General features: G+C 42.2%; 1 protein-coding gene across 7 annotated transcripts in view; it reads right to left on the reverse strand.

Moving 5' to 3' along the window:
* ATP11A (ATPase phospholipid transporting 11A) overlaps positions 1-18,848 on the reverse strand; it is a 224,818-nt gene that overhangs the window by 53,918 nt on the left and 152,052 nt on the right. For all 7 annotated transcript variants that reach the window (XM_075563407.1, XM_075563411.1, XM_075563409.1 and 4 more), the window contains exons 9-15: positions 16,040-16,104; positions 15,117-15,198; positions 13,640-13,790; positions 11,655-11,852; positions 6,994-7,167; positions 4,313-4,476; positions 1,966-2,037 (exon numbers count right to left, since the gene is read on the reverse strand). In XM_075563407.1, coding sequence (XP_075419522.1) covers positions 1,966-2,037; positions 4,313-4,476; positions 6,994-7,167; positions 11,655-11,852; positions 13,640-13,790; positions 15,117-15,198; positions 16,040-16,104 — 906 coding nt within the window. The remainder of the gene's footprint in view (positions 1-1,965; positions 2,038-4,312; positions 4,477-6,993; positions 7,168-11,654; positions 11,853-13,639; positions 13,791-15,116; positions 15,199-16,039; positions 16,105-18,848) is intronic.

Here is an 18,848-nt window from a genome sequence, read left to right on the forward strand (position 1 = left end):
GCTCTCTCTTCCTGTTCATGACATAAGCCAGCCCTCTGAATAAAGGAATCTGGAGACAGCCTATGTCCCCCTACAGACATGATGAAAACATCTGCATTATGAAGATGCCCTCACATTTATTTTATGTGATGTTAGGAATTCCCTCCCCAGTTTATATAAACCATCTATGATGAGAAATGACTAAAATTGATTCATAGGGGCAGAATTTTTTCATAGGTCCTAAGAACCTTTCTTTGTTATTATTCACGCAATCACTACCAAACCAGGTAGTGTTTCAAAATGAGTTTGTCTAAAAGTCTGCATTTCTTATGTCCTGGCTTAGTTTTAAGAATTCTGTTAATGATAGATATACACAGAGCCCAGTGCAAGAATCCGTGTTATTCCTAAATTCATTAGAATTGTAACAGAGGGCAAAGAAACTGGCATGTTAGTCACCTTGGACAGTCTTGTTATCAGAAGACACGTCGGAAATGTTGATGATAGTAGAGCAATCCCTAACACTACTCCTGGAACTCCGTGGAGTCGAAAGACCCCAATCAGGATTATCCAACCGTGAAATAGACACGGGCGGCAAGTGCATCACTATCGCTCTGCCCACGGTGACTCTAACGTCCCCATCACTGGCTGGGCTGACCGACACCGGGAGGTCTGCGGTGCTCTGCTCTGGGGAGGAGCACCTGCCTGACCTGGCAGTCACGCGCTGCTGTCAGGGGATTCACTCTGTTTCCATTTACCAGGGAATTTCTTTTTCTTAAGAATAAATTCTGAAAATCCAGTTTTATTTTTCTGAGGTAATCACCACCAAGTCTTGTGTTCTTCTTTTTCCTTTGGCTTTTTTTGTTAGAAATGAACTTTTTGTCACTAAAGACTTTCCTCCTCTTTTTTTGTAAATCATGCTTAATCACAATCCATACCTACATCAATTATACACACATCCATTGTGTAAAGCACATTTGTACATTCATTGCCCTCATCGTTCTCAAGACATTTGCTCTCCACTTAAGCCAGTCTTACGCTCTTGTCATGAATGTTTCCCTGCGTTCACGGCTGCTTATTCATTTGTATGGAGAAGATGAGTTATCCTATCTTCTGAACCCGCACTTAGACTAAATCATTGGCTGGGGGAACCAGCCACTGGAATCTGAGGCAATTCCGAAAAGTCATATCCATGAGGCCACTAAAGATATAAAGTACAATACAATCTGAAAGTGGTTATTCAAACATGTAATTTCTCAAATTGCTGTCTGTAGAACACTGTGTTCCATGGAATGTTAGTTGGTGTTCCTATGAAAATGGAATTTCATAGCCACCTACTGGAGAAGGCGGAGCCTATCACCAGTCAAACGTCTCCTAGAGTGTCCGAATAAGGGGCAGCTGTGGGAACGCTCACAGTCACACAGTCGCTGAGCATGCTTTAATCCCGGCACTGCTGTGGACAAGCACCGGGCTGCTAACCTGCGACTCGGCACTTTAAACCCCGCCAGGGCCTCTTAGGGAGAAGGACGAGGCTATCCGCTCCCAGAAAGTTTCGTAGTCCTGGGAATTCTGAAGACAGTCACCATAAGACAGAGGGACTCCATTGGAGGGGGTGTGGTTTATTTATTTTAAACCAAAAATACAAGGAGGCCTTAAAAAGTTCACACGAAAATGGAATTAAGAGAGAATGGCATTTCCCCACAAACTTCATGAAGCCCCGTAGTATACTTGATGATGAAGTCGCTTTCCCTTCTACAAATGCCAATTTACATTTGCAAGGAAAACATCCCGGGCAGAAACCCTCCTGAACATTGTCAAATCCACTTCTCCTCTAGCCGCCCAACTGGTGGAATGTCTCCTGAGCACTTTCAGTGTCGTTCCTAGGGCTCTGGTTGGGAAGAAGAGGGAGGAGTAGGGAGAATCTAATGACCCCCTTCACTAAATGTGTAAACTAGTCTTAGGATCACATCTCGAGCACAGTATACGTACCTCTCAATGTCATTGTCCCTATTTAATATCTCCATATAATTGTCTTTCAACCTTAGATATGTAAAACCAAGTCTGTAAATGAAAAAGCAAATTCAGGGATTATTGCAAAATTCTATCACTCCTATTTAATTTCCAAGTTTTACATTTTTGTAAAGCTTTCTTCTCAAAAAAGAAACACTTGCAGTCAAACTGGATTTGTCAACTGCATTATGAATTAGAACATGAAAACACTGAATTTATTCAATCTCTTATAGAATTCTTCAATAGTCAACAAAATTTAAAATACACCCTTAAGGCTTTAGACTAGTTCATTCCGGTTTGATCCCCAGTTCAAATGTGCCTTTCAACCAGGTATACCTAATTGGAATCACCTTTAAGAAGCATCTGAGGACCTCTAAGAACCACCTCGTCTTGAGATGTTAAAATATAGATTCTGATTCCGTCTATCTGGAGTGGAAATAACAACTGTCAGCCTGGGGCTGAACCAGAATGAACCAGTTCTAAGTCCCACTTATCCTACACGCTCTTGCACAATAAGGTGCATTCTTATTGTGCGTACGTATTAATAGCTTTTAGATAGGCAGTAACAGTTCTCTGGGTTGCAAATCCATTTTCTGTTGCCATCCTTATTTACTGACTAGCTTGTTGTTGTTGTTTTTAGTAGAAGACAACACAAAGTTGAAGTAGAAGGGTCCTTAGAGATAGTCTATCTCCAGACCAACCTCGCATCTTAATGCTGAAAACTAAGGCCCGGTGCAGGAACTCAGTGTAATAACCCTACGCAGAGCACTTCTGTAACCCAGCCTCCTGCCCTCACATAGCATCTCAGGTGCCACGAGGGTCAGTGCTGGAGATAAGAGGATAAAAAGGCAAGACTTCTGTATTCAGGAGTTTGCAGCTGAAAGGGGAGATGGATCTATCCTTTCAATGTAATCTTTATCGATATAGGTATGAAGATAGGGAGAGGTTACCTATTTAACTCAGGTAAAAGCTCGTAGGCTGAAGAAAAGGCTTCTTTAAAAAATCATTAATTTGCTTGAGCTACAATGAACACATCACAAAGTTGCATCATATTGAGAAGGTGTGTGTCCGCATCACCACAATCCGCTTTGGAACACTTCCTTCCTTCCGCCTTACATCCATTGGTGCTGACTCCTCATTGCCCCCACCCTGCCTTTCTGGGTCCCCAGGAAGTTATTAATTAACCCAGTTACTGAAAAGCGAGCGTGCATCATGGGTAGGAAGAGCTTTCTAACTTCTAGCATCTTTGATTGAAATGCAGGTTAATTTTCCAAAAAGAGAACTGTAGTTTCAAGAAATTTTACTTATAGACGTGTGGATTTAAATGTTTTGACCATTTAAGAAAGGTCGGTAGTGGTATAATTTATAGCATCCATGTTGACATTCAAATCCAGTAGGACAAGGGCACTAGCTCAGTCAACAACATGAATGTTGTCCGAGTTACCTAAAAGGTGGTGAAGTACATTTCTCATCACCAGCAACTCCTTGAAGGCAATGGCCACTTCTCAGGAGCAGTGGAGGGGAGGAATTTAGCATGACGACCTTTAGCATTAAAGAAAAGCCCAAGCTGTGAGAATCTGAAAATTATGTCATTGCCTTGAAATTATACCAAGTGCCTGGAATATGTAAAGTACTTTTCCAAGTGTCTTCTTAAAATGAAGTATCTCATGAGGCAGTGAGAACTCTGGATAGAAAGATCTCGAAGGAGCAGGAAAAACAGTTCTATGGAGCTAATGACATAAGCTAAGAGGACAAAAAGCCCAGTTTTTGGTTGTGTGTGGTTTCAATTGGCATTCCTTGTATTTATTCATTTTTAAAATTTTAGCATTGCTTTTAATTAAAATCATTTTATCGGGGCTCATATAGCTCTTTTTAATCTCTCTCCAAGTGGCACAGTTACTCAATCTCTCTGGGCCTCTGCTGTTGTTTCCATCTCTAAAAGTCTGTGGTTATTTGGGATGACCTTGAGTGAACTTTTTGCCGATGTCAGGAGGAAAAAATACCCACAAATGGATCTTGCTAAAGAATCTTACATCTAGAGCCAAGCCACTCTTTTCTAACAAATTGACACCACCTGGCTTTCAAGAAGAAACCCTTCTTCAACAATACGTTAGAGAGTAATAATCCATCTCAAAGATTAAAAGACAGTTATTGTTTAGCCCCACCTACTTCGTTGAAACAAACTTACTCTAGTATAGAGAAGGATCAACTGACAACATTTCCAAGGACAGATGGACGGGTTTTGGAGTTGAAAATGGACTCTCGGGCCCAATAATTATCACACCTATCAAATTATAAAACCCTGACACGATGTCAAAATACATACCTTTGAATACCTTCGACTAATGCTACCTCATCAGGGGATGATGATATATACACACAAGATTTCCCGGAGTCTGGTGATTTCCTGGGTCCATCCACACTGTCGTCGTCTTTCACCTGGACCGTGTGGCAAAGACAGAGAGCCCGAAAAAACAACTCTTCTCGCTCCTGTAAAAAACAAAAAACGCAGTGCAACAAAACAAAAAACGACCATATATTTCTTGAAACTGAAGGAAAAGAAGCAAGACAATAAATACCGGGCCTAACCCTCGAGAGTCTAAGCATTTGCCTTTGCTAATTTATAAAGTAGATTTCAGTGATGACTTTTCTCTCTTTCTGAGCACTTCCATGGTAACTACCTCTTTTGTGACCCATGGCATATATATCTGACTGATATTTTCAGTCTCTCCTTCTTCTTGAAAAGATGCTATCCCAGCTGCAGAACGTGCTAGGGACCTACAGGACTCGAGGAATCCGTAGGAACTGGCCTCACTCCATCACTGTCCCTAGAGCCCACTGGTGTGGCATGTGCATCCCACATGCTTGGCGCTATGAGGCGCTGTCCAGTCAGATCTGACTCCTGCAGACCCCGTGTAAAAGAGACGGAGACAGCGCATCCTGTGCCCTCCGCACAATTGTTATTCTGAAACCCAGTGATGCAGCCACTGTGTCAATCCATCTCAAGGGGCTTGCTGACTGCTTCCCCAGGTCGGATGTCTGTCCCCAGGGACTGGTCTTTCTTGGTCACATGCCCCAAGTCTGTGAGATGAAGTCTTCTCTTCATCCCTAAACAGGTTTGTCTGTTGTTCTGGTGGTCATCCGTGTGATGCTGGATGTTCATCCTTAGCACCAGAATTCAAATATATTGATTCTCCTTAGAGCTTCCTAATCCTATCACAATCCTCGCTACATCCTCAATTCCCACCCCCTGATTTTAGCATGCTTTCCATTACGGGAAACATGGTATCAACAAAAATTCAAAGCACAAAAGAATTCTGTCATGAAAGCATTTAAATGGTTTTATGGTTAATGGAGCAAGAATGTTTAAATTAGTTTGATAACTTTAGAAACTGAAAAGCACCGCTCTGTGAAATAGCAATTAATTACTAAATATTTGGGAAAACAACTGAACAAAGAGTGATTTTGAGTTAAAAAGTATATGAAACACAAACTACTTATCAAAATCTGGGGCAATTATATCACTGTCCTGAAAAATTGTACTCTGTTGATATTCTTCTAACAATAATTCATATTAGACTAGACAGTCATAAAGTACCTACTATACACTGGACACATTCCATACATCATCAAACTCAATCTCAAAATAACCTAAGAGACAGAAGCTATTGTCCTCGTTTTGCAGCTGAAGAAATGAAACTTTGGAAGGTTAACCATTTATCTTGAACTTACAGCCACCAAACTGGTACATGACAGAGCAGAGACTCTGCTTCTTCTCTCTCCAGTTCAGCTGACCTAATCACTCTGCTACTTCTGGATGCAATGCAAGTTAGAAGTAGTTTTTTCCAAGCTTGGCTGAATATTTGAATCTCTCGAGAGCTTTAAAAACACAGCTTCATGCCTTCCACAGGCCTGTACTAACTTCCCCAGAGGTTCTACTGTGCGTGTAAGCGGAGCCCCACGGCTTGGAAAGAGGCCGAGGAGGTCTGACTTACAGAAAGCACACCACACAGAGCCAAGTCGGCAGGTAGCGAGTAGGATCCTACAGGGATATGTTTACGTGGCCACATAAATAATCTACGCCCTCATCTGTGGGTTTTTGCTATAAAGCGGTAGTTTTCTACATTGAAATCAACTGAAGTACAGGTAAAAGGTAGACTTTGGCTACGAAAGGGTAACAGGGCACAACCTAACGGAAAGAAGACCCTCTACGCTCTCTGGAGGGGCGACAGGCTCTCCAGCCAGCACGTGGTGAGATCGGGAACCAAGTGCTCGGGGAGTGGGTGGGCGTTATTCACAACCAGTTCACTTCCAGCACGCAGACTCCTTGCTCCTCCAGATGTCTAAACGTCATTTCCAACACCGCGACCACTGATCGGATTCACTCTGGATTTTAGCCATGAGATCCGGAGGGGACTAGCTAGGTGCTGTGCGATTTTACGTATTTTCACCCTGACGTCACCTGTTGCTACATGCCGTGGAGTTGGAGAGCCTAAGTGGCAACTGCACAAGCCCCTGCGCCGGCCCGCGCCATCCCCACCCTGTCGCTATGCTTGAGCCCTCTGTGTCAATCCACCTCATGGGGGGCCGGCCTCATTTCCAGGACCCTTCCACTGTCCCAAGCGTGACGCCCCTCACAGTGGTCTGGGCCTTCCTCATGCCGCGACCCTGTCATACAGTTTGTGTTGTGGTGACCCCCAACCAACGAAAAATTACTTTCGTTGCTACTGCCTACCTGTCATTTGGCTGCTGCTATGAATTGGGCGACCCCTTGTGAAAGGGTCATTCGACCTCCCAGAGGGGTTGCGACCCCCAGGTTGAGAACCGCTGCTTTAGAAGCTTCTAGTCTTTGCTGTGACCCCACAATAAGTGGTGACCTACGATCTAGTCTTGTGGACAATTCACAGCCCGCCCACCTGCAGCTCAGCAAACGTCGACATGCGACAACAGCGGGCACGTAGGGCGCCCTGAAGGGACAGCATCTCGGGTTAGGCGATTGCCACATACCTTTACACCGACCCCCGGGGAAGAATCAATCATGTCAATTCCTGAGGAATCGGGGAGGACTTGTCCGTTACAGATGACGTGAGGCACATAGACGTGGCCTTCGATACAGCACTCTTTAAATTCCATGTTGTTTTCTGTGAGGGTCCCGGTTTTATCAGTGAAGATATATTCCACCTTTGAAGCACAACATGATCCAAAGTTAGGCTGAGGCTCTGTGAGGAATTGATTCTTCTCTGAAGTTGACGGTCCCTGACTCAGATGATCAGAGCAGTCATATTTTTCCCTAAGAGTATGTTTCATATTAAAGGGATTTATGAAGGCTTTACTAAACATCCTACTTCAACAGGACAAACTAAAAGTATATTTTATCATACATACCATTTCCCATATTCTACTATCACCTAGTATCCTCTGAAAGATATAATTCAATAGTGTGTGAGTGGGTGGGTTGCGTAGGGGGGTAGCGGGATGGGCAAAGAATTTGTTTTTCTCATGTGATAATAGTTTTACTTGTCTCTGGATCTTACATGCAGGGGGAAAGTTTGTCCATTCCGCCACATGTCTGTCTCTTCCTCTCCAAAACCAACCTCATTTCCATCGTCCATTCGATGCAGAGCGACCCTGGAGGGCAGGGTGGAACTGCTCCTGTGGGTTTTTGAGATCATCATTCTTTACAAGAGGAGGAAGTCTCCTTTGGCTCCCACAGAGCCCTGGTGGCTTCAAATGGCCCACCGCTCAGTGGGCAGCTCAACGTGTAGCCGCTCCCTTGACCAGCCAAGCACAAGAGGGATGGACCCAGTGCGCTCCTTGTTTGAAAAGGCAAATAGTGACGGGGGTTAGCTCTGAATCCGATTTTTTAAATTGAGTCTACAGATAAGGTGAACTTATCCTATAGTCTTGGATGTGTAACATCACTTTAGGGTTAGAAGGCAGAATTTGAACAAAAGGACAAAAAATTCAGATAGAAAGCTGAAAAGTATTAAAATATAACTAGTTTCAAATCCTAAACTTAGAGAAACTCACAGGTCACATATTTAGCATAAATAATGGAAAGAAATGCCAAATATACTGGAAAACACTGTAATATTTTTAGTGTTTAGGCTTATGTGAGGGAATGTAACATCCTCTTCCACAACCCCAAGTCAGTCGCTACCACTGTCAGGGACAGAGGGTGCACGGAAGGAGACGCGGGTCTCCTGGTGTACTGAGTCTCCTGCTCACTTCCCAAATACATATCACAAACTACCAACAAGAAAGGAGAGTCACAGTTAAAATACTGCAGAGAAAAAGTAAAACACTGCAGAGTGTTTAGGGGAAATAGAGGGCCAACCTGTACCTATGACTTGGTGTCAAAAAGGTGGTAAAAAAAAGAATTAAAAAGAAATCTTCCCATGAACTTTTTGAAGCATCCTCATATATATCACAGGCAGAAATTAAGTGACTTCTTGGGCCATTTCCCAAAGTGAATTTCAGCCTCATTCATCCTTGTTCAATTGTCTAAAAATGTCGCTTTGGATATTTGTAGAATAAAGGTATAAGCTATGGTCAAGAATTCCTGGATTGAGTTGGGTAAGAACTCCCGTCGTCAGAAGTAAACAACTGACCCCGTGCATTTGCACCGAGGCAGGTAGAAGCTGATTGGAGAGGCGTAGAATTCTTTGGGGCGAGCTGTACCCAGGGAGGTTTTGTCTGAGATGGGTGGAAGGTTGGACAGAGGGCTGTGTGTGGGGCTGACACATTCCAAGCACAGCAGGTTCCACAGAAGACAGTGCTGGCTCCATGTGAATCCGGGCAGGACAATGCGGATAGAGCCATGCACAAGCCTGGCTCCGCTGGGTCCCCAGGTAGTTCCCCAACCCTGTATACACAAGCCTGAGCACCTCGTGGCCCAGGGCCAGCTGCTCTGGTGAGGGCCATTTCCAGGAACGAGTAAGCAAATTTTTCCCTGCACTGGAGAAAGCAGTTTGCAGAGCAGGCAAGAAATCCTGTTCTGAGAAGGGGTTGCTTAGACAAGGGATATGAGGGCCTACTGGTGGGAATTCAACCTCTGCATCAAGAGCCCCTTTTCCTTCATTATTTCTTCCATTCGCTTTAGCTTCTCTACACTTGAGCTCAAGCGTCAGTGTCTCTTCTGACATGCGCTGTAGTCTTCTGCATAACAACCTTTTGTTTTCTTCACATATGGTGCGCTTGACATCAGCAGTTCTTAAGTCATTAATGCTCAACAGACCACTAGAGACCGAAGCTAGTCTCTAAATTCAGGTGGGATACACTCCAGGTCGTATTTTGGCTCTCATGGACTTGTTTTTCTTCCGTGTCAACCTGAACTTGAGATGAGCAATTGATGGTCTGTTCCATCGTCAGTCCTCGGCCCTGTTTAGGCCGATGATATTGAACTTCTCTAGTGTCTCCTCCAGAAGTATTCATTTGACCGCGTGTTTTCCATCTGGTGAGGTCCACATGTACAGTTACCATTTATGTTATTGAAAAAAAATTGCAGTGAGTAAGTTGTTGGTCAAGCAAAATTCTGTCATGTGATTTCCAGCATCATTTCTATCTCCACGGTATTTCTATCTCCAACTATTCATTCTTCATTCTGACTTCATATTCCAAACAAAAATTATCCCTGCATCTTGATTAAATGTTTGATCAATTTCAGACTGTTGGTAGAATCCCTTAATTTATTCACACTGGATTTAGTGGTCAGTGCTTAAATTGACTCTTAGTTGTATTAACTGGTCTTTCTTGTAGGTATGTATTTATCCTATATATTCTATAAAGATAGCCTTGTACTTCAAAATAAATCTTGAAATTTCCTTTTGGATAATGATTGTGATAAGGTGACATATTCCTCTTGAATGTCATTCCAGAGTCAATGATACAATTGTCCAACTCAAAAAGGCCCCCACTAGCAGTCCATTGCAGCACATTAATGCCTAGCTTATCACTCTTCGTGTGTTCCACTTCATTACCGGTAACTTCCAATTCTCCCACATTCCTTGCGTCATACACTCTAGCTCCACGTGGTCGTGGGTGTTCTAAAGCTGGCCTCTGCTGTGAGAAGGGTGACCTCTGACCCTGGCACAGTTGAGTCCCTTCACACCCAGGGAGCTGATCTTCTGGCTCTGTATCAGGCCATGTTCCACTGTTATTCATAAAATTTCTTAGTAATAATTTTTTGGAAGTGGCCTGATTGTTCCCTCTTCCTAGTTGGTTTTAGTCCTGAAGTCCCACTGAGACCTATTTAGCATGCATGAACCTGCTTGCAGTTACTGTGACGTAGCTCCCAGTACTAGAGGGACACGGAAGGCACCTCGGTATGAAAACCTGACAGATGAGTGGTCATCTTGCGATTGTTGTTGCTTAGATGCTGTTTAGTCAGTTCCAACTCAGATGAGTTGTACAACAGAACTAAACAGAGCCCGGTCCTGTGCCATCCTCACAACGGCTCCTAGGTCTGAACCCATTGCTGTAGCCACCGGGTCACTCCGTCTTAGCAAAGGTCTCCTTCCATTTAACTGTGCTGCCCCTTCGCCAAGCAATCTCCAGGAACTGGTCTTCCGTGACAACATGTCCAAAGGGCATGCCCAATGTCTAACAATCCTTCCCTCTAAAGAGCATTCTGGCTGTACTTCTTCCCAGACAGATCTGTTCGGCCTTCTGGCAGTCACGGGCACTTTTCAATAGTCTGCATTCACCAGCACCCTAATTCAAATGCATCAGTTCTTCTTCAGTCTTCCTTAGTGAACATCCAACTTTCACATGCATGTGAGACGGCTGAAAATACGATGGGCTTGGACCAGGCACACCCTGATCCTCGGAGTAACATCCCTGCTTTTTACACTTTAAAGACGCCTCGTGTAGCAAGCAGATGTACCCAATGCAATGTGTCATTTGATCTCTTTACTGCTGCGTCCAGGAGCACCGATTGTGGATCCATGGAAGACAAAATCTTTGATAACTTCAATCTCTTCTCTCTTTACCATGATGTTAGCTACCAGCCCAGAAGTGAAGACTCTGGTTTTCTTCACATAGCTGTGATCCGTACTGAAGGCTGGGTGCAGTCCCTGATCTTTATGAGCAAGTGCAAACATATGTGACTATCCCTACTTCACAAATTAAGAAATGTGAGATGCAGAAAGATTAGGTAACCCAAGGTTCTAAGTATTAGAACAAATTATAAATGTAAATGTATTAAACTCTTTGAAATATGCTCTGCTAGCAAGTCTTAGTTTGCCATCTTTAGGAATGAGGAAAATTGACTTGTAGTCAGAATTAAATATATCATTTATAAAAGCTAGTACAAAGCCTGTGACAAAGGAACTCCATAAATGGCAGTTCACATATCCCTTCAACCTTTCATTTGTGCCAATAAAACCCAGATGAGTACACTTTGAAACCCATGGATTAGTTTCTATCCATCAGCTAATGTGATTAATTCTGTAAAAGTTGTACATATAAATTCATTACCTATTATTGTGTAAATAGAGTTCAAAAACCATTTTTTGTTTTATTTCACCAATTATAGGTTATATGTGTGAGTTAAAATTGAAATTTTCATTGGACCATTTGGATGAATTCCTTGTATCTAGCTACCAGGAAACCTAGTGTGGATTGACTCAACTTCCATTTGTTATGAAAGACAACCGTGAGACACTCACCTGACCTAATTCTTCGTTTAGATCCGAGGTGTTAACCAGAGGCCCTTCCCCTGTTTCCTCATCAAACATATCTTCATCCCACGTGATGAAATAAGAGCCGAGAAATTTCTGCATCTCGACTGTGACATACATGGACACTGGGATAATGTAGTTAAAGAGGACCATGAACGCCAGGAAATCGGTGAACGCTCGGAGAAACTGAGAAGAAACAGACAACTGCAGTTGCACACTGAGTAATGTATCATGCACCACACTATCCAGCTGGGTGAAAACCAAAGGCAAAGTCATGAGTAAACAACTTAAAGGTAGGGTAGAAAGAACACAAGTGGCACTTTAAAATATTTTCTACAAAAGCAACCCAAACCCACTGCCATCAAGTGACCTATTCAGAGTGACCCTTCTATAGAGTGTCCAAGACTATCCATCTTTAAGGGAACATCTTCCTCCTCCAGAGCAGCTGGTGGGTTTGAACAGCTGATTTGGGGTTAGCAGCCCAGTGCCCAACCTGCAGTGCCACCTGGGTGCCTTATTTTTAAATGTAAGTATTTCAAAATCCAAAGATGAGGGTTATTTTAGCTTGGCAGCAGCCCCAGGCTTAGCTTTCCACTAGATCTGTCACCTAGCTTTCCATTCATGACCTGCCAAAGACTGAGAAGCTTGATTTGCATGTCTGCTCTATCAATGGAGTAGAGATGAAATTACATGCTAAAATAACTATACTGAGGAGAGACAGGAGATAATTCTAACTTAGACCTAATGGAAAATTTGAATTTAACGTGTGACTTTGATAAATTATCCCGATTATAAAGTAATAACCTACATAGCTCTCCCTCCCCCAAATCTGATAAAACTACTTTTTGCTGTTGTCTAACTTTGGACTTTGTTCCTATTTCTGAAATCATGCAAGTTTTGTCCAGCTCCTAGGACAGCTGAGCTTGTAGAAATATGTGCATGCCAGCCAGACAGGTGAGGCAACTCCAAGGAGACGGGGAAGCACAGGTCTAGATCGACATCCACCCCGAGGTCTGGGCTGAATGGAACTCGCTAGAAGATTGTACTGTTTTAAGTAAGTATAAGAAGGCCCAATCTTTACGCACTGTTTGTGAAATGTTTTTTTTCTTTTATAAATACAACTAACTGTACTGAAATTTTCCAAAAGAAAAAGAAAACCAATTCTTAGCCTAAAAAAACAGTGTCAATGAGTTGAGAAGCACTCATGCCAAACCCCTGTGTGTCGGGAAGAGATGGGCCTCATCCATAGGGCCCAGGAGTGGGCCAGATCTTTCTTCGGCGGCACCTCTGGGTAGACTCAAACCGCCAAGCTTCTGGTTAGTAGCTGTCTGCCTTCTTGCCATAATATCTTATAATTGAGATCCCTCCACCCCTACCTCCTTTTAAAAATTGTACTTATCTCATGATAAGTAGTAAGCATGGAGTGAGCATCGTCTAAATAGAAGGCAAGGATCCCTGGTCGCACACACTAAAGCAAAAGGTGGTGGCTTGAACCCACCCAGCAGCTCCGTGGGAGAGAGACGCCACAATCCGCTCCAGGAAAGGCTATAGCCCGGAAAACCTCGGGGCAGCTCTTGACTCCTGAGGAGTTAGGAGCTGAAATTGACTTGGAGGTACCTAACATCAACAACCACCACCACCACGAATCGAAGGTATGTGCGAGGGTCTGTACATACCAACAGTGTTCCAGGTACTGTCCTCATGAATTTACGGTGGGAATCAATACCTTTCCAGACGTGCATATTGAAATTCCTAAAGGCAGCAGTAAGAACCTGTGCCTGCAGCTAGGGAGGCAACTAATATATATATTGACGTGTGCATCTACTATTGCGATTCAATTTACCTTCCTGCCCGTAGCAAATTCACCATTGTAATCGCACTGTACCAGATTCTCAGAACAAGTCTACACGTCATTTTTGGAAAACGGAATGAGAAATGATACCCGGGGTGGGGGTAGGGGTCACTTCTCATACCAGGTTCCTCTGTCTTTCGGATTCCGTTTTCTGATTATACCATGGTTCATCTCGAAATGGTTCACTCTGCCATACATATTTCAGGACAGTGTTTATCAGTGCTTTACTGATCAGAATACAGAGGTACACAATGAGGAATACATTCATGGATCTAAAACAAAAAGACAGAGATGATTACTTAATTATCGGTGCTGGAATACACAACAGGCACAACCCTTCTGTCTTTCAAATGTCAAGGTGAACACCTGGTGACGACACACTAAACATAAAGGAAGCTACTATGATCATATTTTTTCAAAGGAGGTTTCTTCCCTCCACTAGACACAGTAAAAGTGAAAATACAAGCTCAGCTCTAGCTGAGTCCACTCTAGGACATAATTCAAGAGGCTTGAAGGGAATTATCCAAGGAGAAGGGATGTTTTTGTAAGTAGAAAGAAAACAGCATATAACGATATTGCTGACAAATGCTTCTAAACGGTCTGCAATTCTGTCATTTAAAAGAACGTAAAAAAATCAGTGATCGTCCATTAAGCATCAGTTGAAAGAGTTCAAAATTGAGTGATTATCACTACAAAGGAAGGAAGGATAAAAGGAAGGAAGCAAGGAGGGAATGCGGCGGAGAGGGAAGAGAAAGGAGTGAATACCTCAAAGGAAATACTCCCCACCTAAGAAAAATGATGAAACTTAGTAGACATTATGGGGAAAAATGGATTTTCCAGTATCTATTTTTAAAAGCTATTTGTCATCTGTAGACATCTAGAAACAGAATCTTCATTTCCAGAGTGATACAGTCACAGATGAAGAGACCCAGTGATCACATTTAAAGATTAGTTTATAAAATCAGAAACACGATCTAGCCCTGTTTTTTTTCTGGGGGGGGGGCGGGGGGAGACAAATCATTGAGTAATGTATAATTCATACACTCTTACATAATTTATAAATTATTTAGCTGTCCATTTCAAGTCAAGGCTAGACTTTAACAAGAGACAAAGAAACAAAATTCCAGGCCATGTATTCTTATAAATTAAAGTATCAGCCTGACATATTACCCTAAGGATATTACTATGTAATGTTAAGAAGTTTATGTTTTCTCTGGGAATGCTCACTGAATCCATACTGGAAAGTGCATGAATTCCATCAAATCTCAGAGTTTAAAGTCATCATATTTTTGTTTTGAATAAAACATGGCATGAACTTTATGGCCATCAGCAATTAACCTCAAAGCTAAAAATTCTTTGTAACTGGTTTTAAAGTGTTCTGAAGATTAATTCTGAAGTACTAAAATTATAAGGTTATGTGGCTTTTCTGTCTCATCAAAATAATTAGCATAATAGTTACTTAGTAACTGTACAACTATAGACACCATACAGAAATTGCAAATAGACCCAAAAGAAAAATATTTTCCTAACTAGGGTGATTGATGTACTTTAAAATCACAGTTCTTCACACACTTCAAATGATAGGCAGTGAACCTTACTTCTCTACAGCCGACCGTTTCTGGGATTTTGATTGATAATTCAATGCCATCTTGGTTTCCATGCCAGTATAAATAGCAACTCCTGTCAAATAGAAGGAGTAAATGTTATAATAAGAGAAATGTAGACTTGTCTTTATAGACCGCTATAAGGATATTAGATCGTCAAATGAATCATAATTTTAGTTTTATTAGGCAAATTAACGTTTTGCTCAAAAGAGTCATCACATGACAATATTCCTTTAGACCACAGGCTCCAAAACTTATTTGGCTTACGGCCCCCTTTTCAGAAAAATAGTATTCAATGCCCCCACCCTCCCTGGAAATTAAACATTTTTGTACCACAGCCCACAATCCATGACAAAGTGTAGGTACGTTTTTGCAGCCCCCCTGGATTGTTCTAGTACCACCCAGAGGGCCGTATCCCTCACTTGGGGAAGCACTGCTTCCGAGTTTTGACTAGAGAAACATCCCTTCCCAATTGAGAATCATCTGTATTTTAAGTTCACATTTTAATATTTTTGGCTTTCTGATGATGAGATACACTAATATTCTTAAAAATTTACTTTTCATGTACTTAAAATATAAGCTGCAACTCACCAGAAATGAGAAATACTAGAAAAGTCAGACATTAAAAGAAATGTCCTGCAGAGCAGTACTATATGAAGTCTTCCATGGATATAATTTTATGTGCTCATTTAGAAATACAGGTGCTTAGTCTACGAGCAGTATTCGCAGAGGACACCGCATTACGGATTGTGGGTTACGTCAACTCTATTCTTAGTGAGACAAAACCATTGCTGCCATGAAGTCTACAGTACCTTGAAGAACAAAGAGATGCTTTCCTGATCCCATATGGATATTAACTTTGCTTAATGTCTTGTTAACTTGAGACACTACTATTAAAAATTCACTAAAATAGTTACCAAAGATTTTTTCCGTGTTCTTTAGCGTGGCTCCTCTGAGAAGCAAGTTTTCGGATCCTAATGGCCTGCAGAGAGAAGGGCGGTCAGAGACCGAGCAATAAAGAGCACAGAGGAAAGCAAAACACGAGGTAGAAAATTAATTCACTTGCTTAACCGATTTCATTTGAAGAGGGAATGATTTATTTGCTTCTGTTCAGAGGAGCAGAGTTAGCCCGAGTTGCTGTAAGTTTAATGGCCCCAATGTGTGGGAGGATGAAAGCATTCCTTACCACAATAATTCGTCACAGAGCTCCAGCTTCACTAGAGTCTTGTGACTCAGAGGGCTCCCTGGATGCAGCAGCGTTGGCATCTCTGGGGAGTTGGTCAGAAATGCAGCTCTTCGGGCTCATCCCAAATTGACTCAACCAGAACCCACGTCGCCGTCACACGGCCATTAGAGACTGAGCAGTAAGTGATTAGGACTGCCGTCACCCTCCGAACTGTGGTCCCCAAACTGGCACCGTTAGCAGCATTTGGGAATGTGTTAGAAATGCAGATTCTCAGGCTTCTAGTTACTGAATCAGGAAGTGTGGCAGTGGTCCAGTAGCCTCTTAACAAGACAGGTGCAGATCAGAAATGGAAACACAGGGAATCCAGGACAGACAAACCCCTCAGGACCAATAATGAGAGTAGTGATACCAGGAGGGAAAGGAAAAGGTGGGGGCAAGGGGAGAAACTGATCACAAGGATCTACATATAACCCCTTCCCTGGGGGATAGACAACAGAAAAGTGGGTGAAGGGAGACATCGGTCACTGTAATCCATGAAAAAAACAATAATAATTTATAAATTATTAAGGGTTCATGAGGAAGGGAGGGAGGGAAGGGGAGGGAAGGGAAAAATTGAGGAGGTGATACCTGGGGCTCAAGTAGAATAAAAATGTTTTGATAATGATGATGGCAACAAAGTACAAATGTGTATGTATGTATTATAAGAGCTGTATGAGCCCCCAATAAAAGGATTAAAAAAAAAAGACGTCTAGGTGATTGACTGAAGGGTCTCCCTGCCCCCCAGCCCCCTGTTCTGAAGTCTGAAGAGTAGAGCATGTGACCCAGCGAGTTGAAAGCACTCATTTAAATGATTGTTTTTTAAAGATGAAGGCAAGGATATTCTACATGGCACTTATAAACCCTGAAAGTTCTACCGACAAAGACGTAGATCTGGGAAACGCAGATCACTCACGAACGTGAAATGGCCCGTGCACTGCTACTTTTGGAAGAAAACAAGTAACAGACTTTTAAAACCATTCCTTTAAGAACAAGCCCTGTTCCAAACATTAAAGGCACAGAGAGCAGTACACAAATATCTCTGCCATTGCGGACTCCTTTTGCTGACGGAACACGGGACGTTACAGTCCTAAAACATGCACCACAGGCTTGGCCACGACAGTTCAGAACTGCATCTAACTGAAGACAAGGGAGAGTGGAGCCTGCTCCCAGGATGAGTGACATCCTGGGACATCCACTGACATGGATGTCCTCGGGTGAGCAAACAGTTTCAGCATCCATTTGTGTGGCTGACAGTCATTAAACATGAAGACCCCTGGGTAATACATGGGTTGTCTGGTTGGGTTAGAAGTATTGTCACCTTCTGTTAGTAACACACTCAGGATAATTTGTGTCATGAGTACTTATGAAAACAAATGAACCTTTAAAAAGTGTCCCTGAGCAGTTGAAAAATACTTCACTTAAAAAAGGACTTAGCTTCGTTTGGTCAAGGCGGAAGGGGAAGTATCACTTTGAGTGGATGGCGAACGTGGATACATAATTCATAGCTGTTCAAACCATGAATTTATAAATATTTTTAAACCCAAATATTAAAAGTCTATCAAATAAAGTAAATACTAAAGAAGCTAAAATAGAGTTTGTATTCAAATACAAAATATTAGTTTTCTTGCCAAAATGCTCAGCCAATGATCTTCTAAATATAAAGCATGAATGAAATAAAATGTTTATTTTTTTCAGATTTATCTGGCTGGCAATATGAATAGACTGAAACCTATTTACTTTTTCAAATACAAATTAATTTCTCCAAGGAACACTTTCTCCAAGATAACAAGAAAGTTGCCATCGGAATAATATGTATTTAGTAAAGAATAAAAAAATGCCTCCATTAATCCCCCCCAAAACCTACTAGTCTGTGATGTATCATAATAATAAACATGCTGGACAAAAAGTATACAAAGTACTTCCCTAAAAATAATCCTTTTATGATACTTTTACAGCAGTGAAACTCGGGGATTTATATTTCAGCATCTATTGGCAGTCATTTTTCATAAGAGCTTATTTATAGGGAAAGGTTTTCGTTCATATATATTAACAATTTAGAGACTTAAATATGGACAAAACGTTTCTCTAACAAGTTAGGTTTCTTGGGGGGCAGGGGGATATTAACTGCAAAAATGACAAAATGGATTGCTTAAAATATAATGCTCAAATGTTTTCTTAGCAAGCCTGCCAAAAGGGTCTTGAAATAATGCCCAGATGAAATATCAATAGACCTAAGAAGAGACCGATTCAGCTTATAGAGGTGGAAAGCTGTACAAGCTGAATTACAGGAGGGTAATTATCTACCCAGCCTCGGGGACTGGTTCCGAGCTACCACCGTGTTGTAGTCACAGAGTTAGATACTGATGGGCGGCGCGGTTCTGGAGGCTTCCTAATGTGTCTGACGAGCCCCTGAAGCCCCTGTGATTAAACATGGGAAGCAAAAGCACTGAGCTGTGACCGCTATCATGACCTGGGGACAGTCTTTTGATCTTCTTAGGTGG

Source organism: Tenrec ecaudatus, chromosome 11 (genome assembly GCF_050624435.1).
Source record: "Tenrec ecaudatus isolate mTenEca1 chromosome 11, mTenEca1.hap1, whole genome shotgun sequence".
Lineage (NCBI taxonomy): Eukaryota > Metazoa > Chordata > Mammalia > Afrosoricida > Tenrecidae > Tenrec > Tenrec ecaudatus.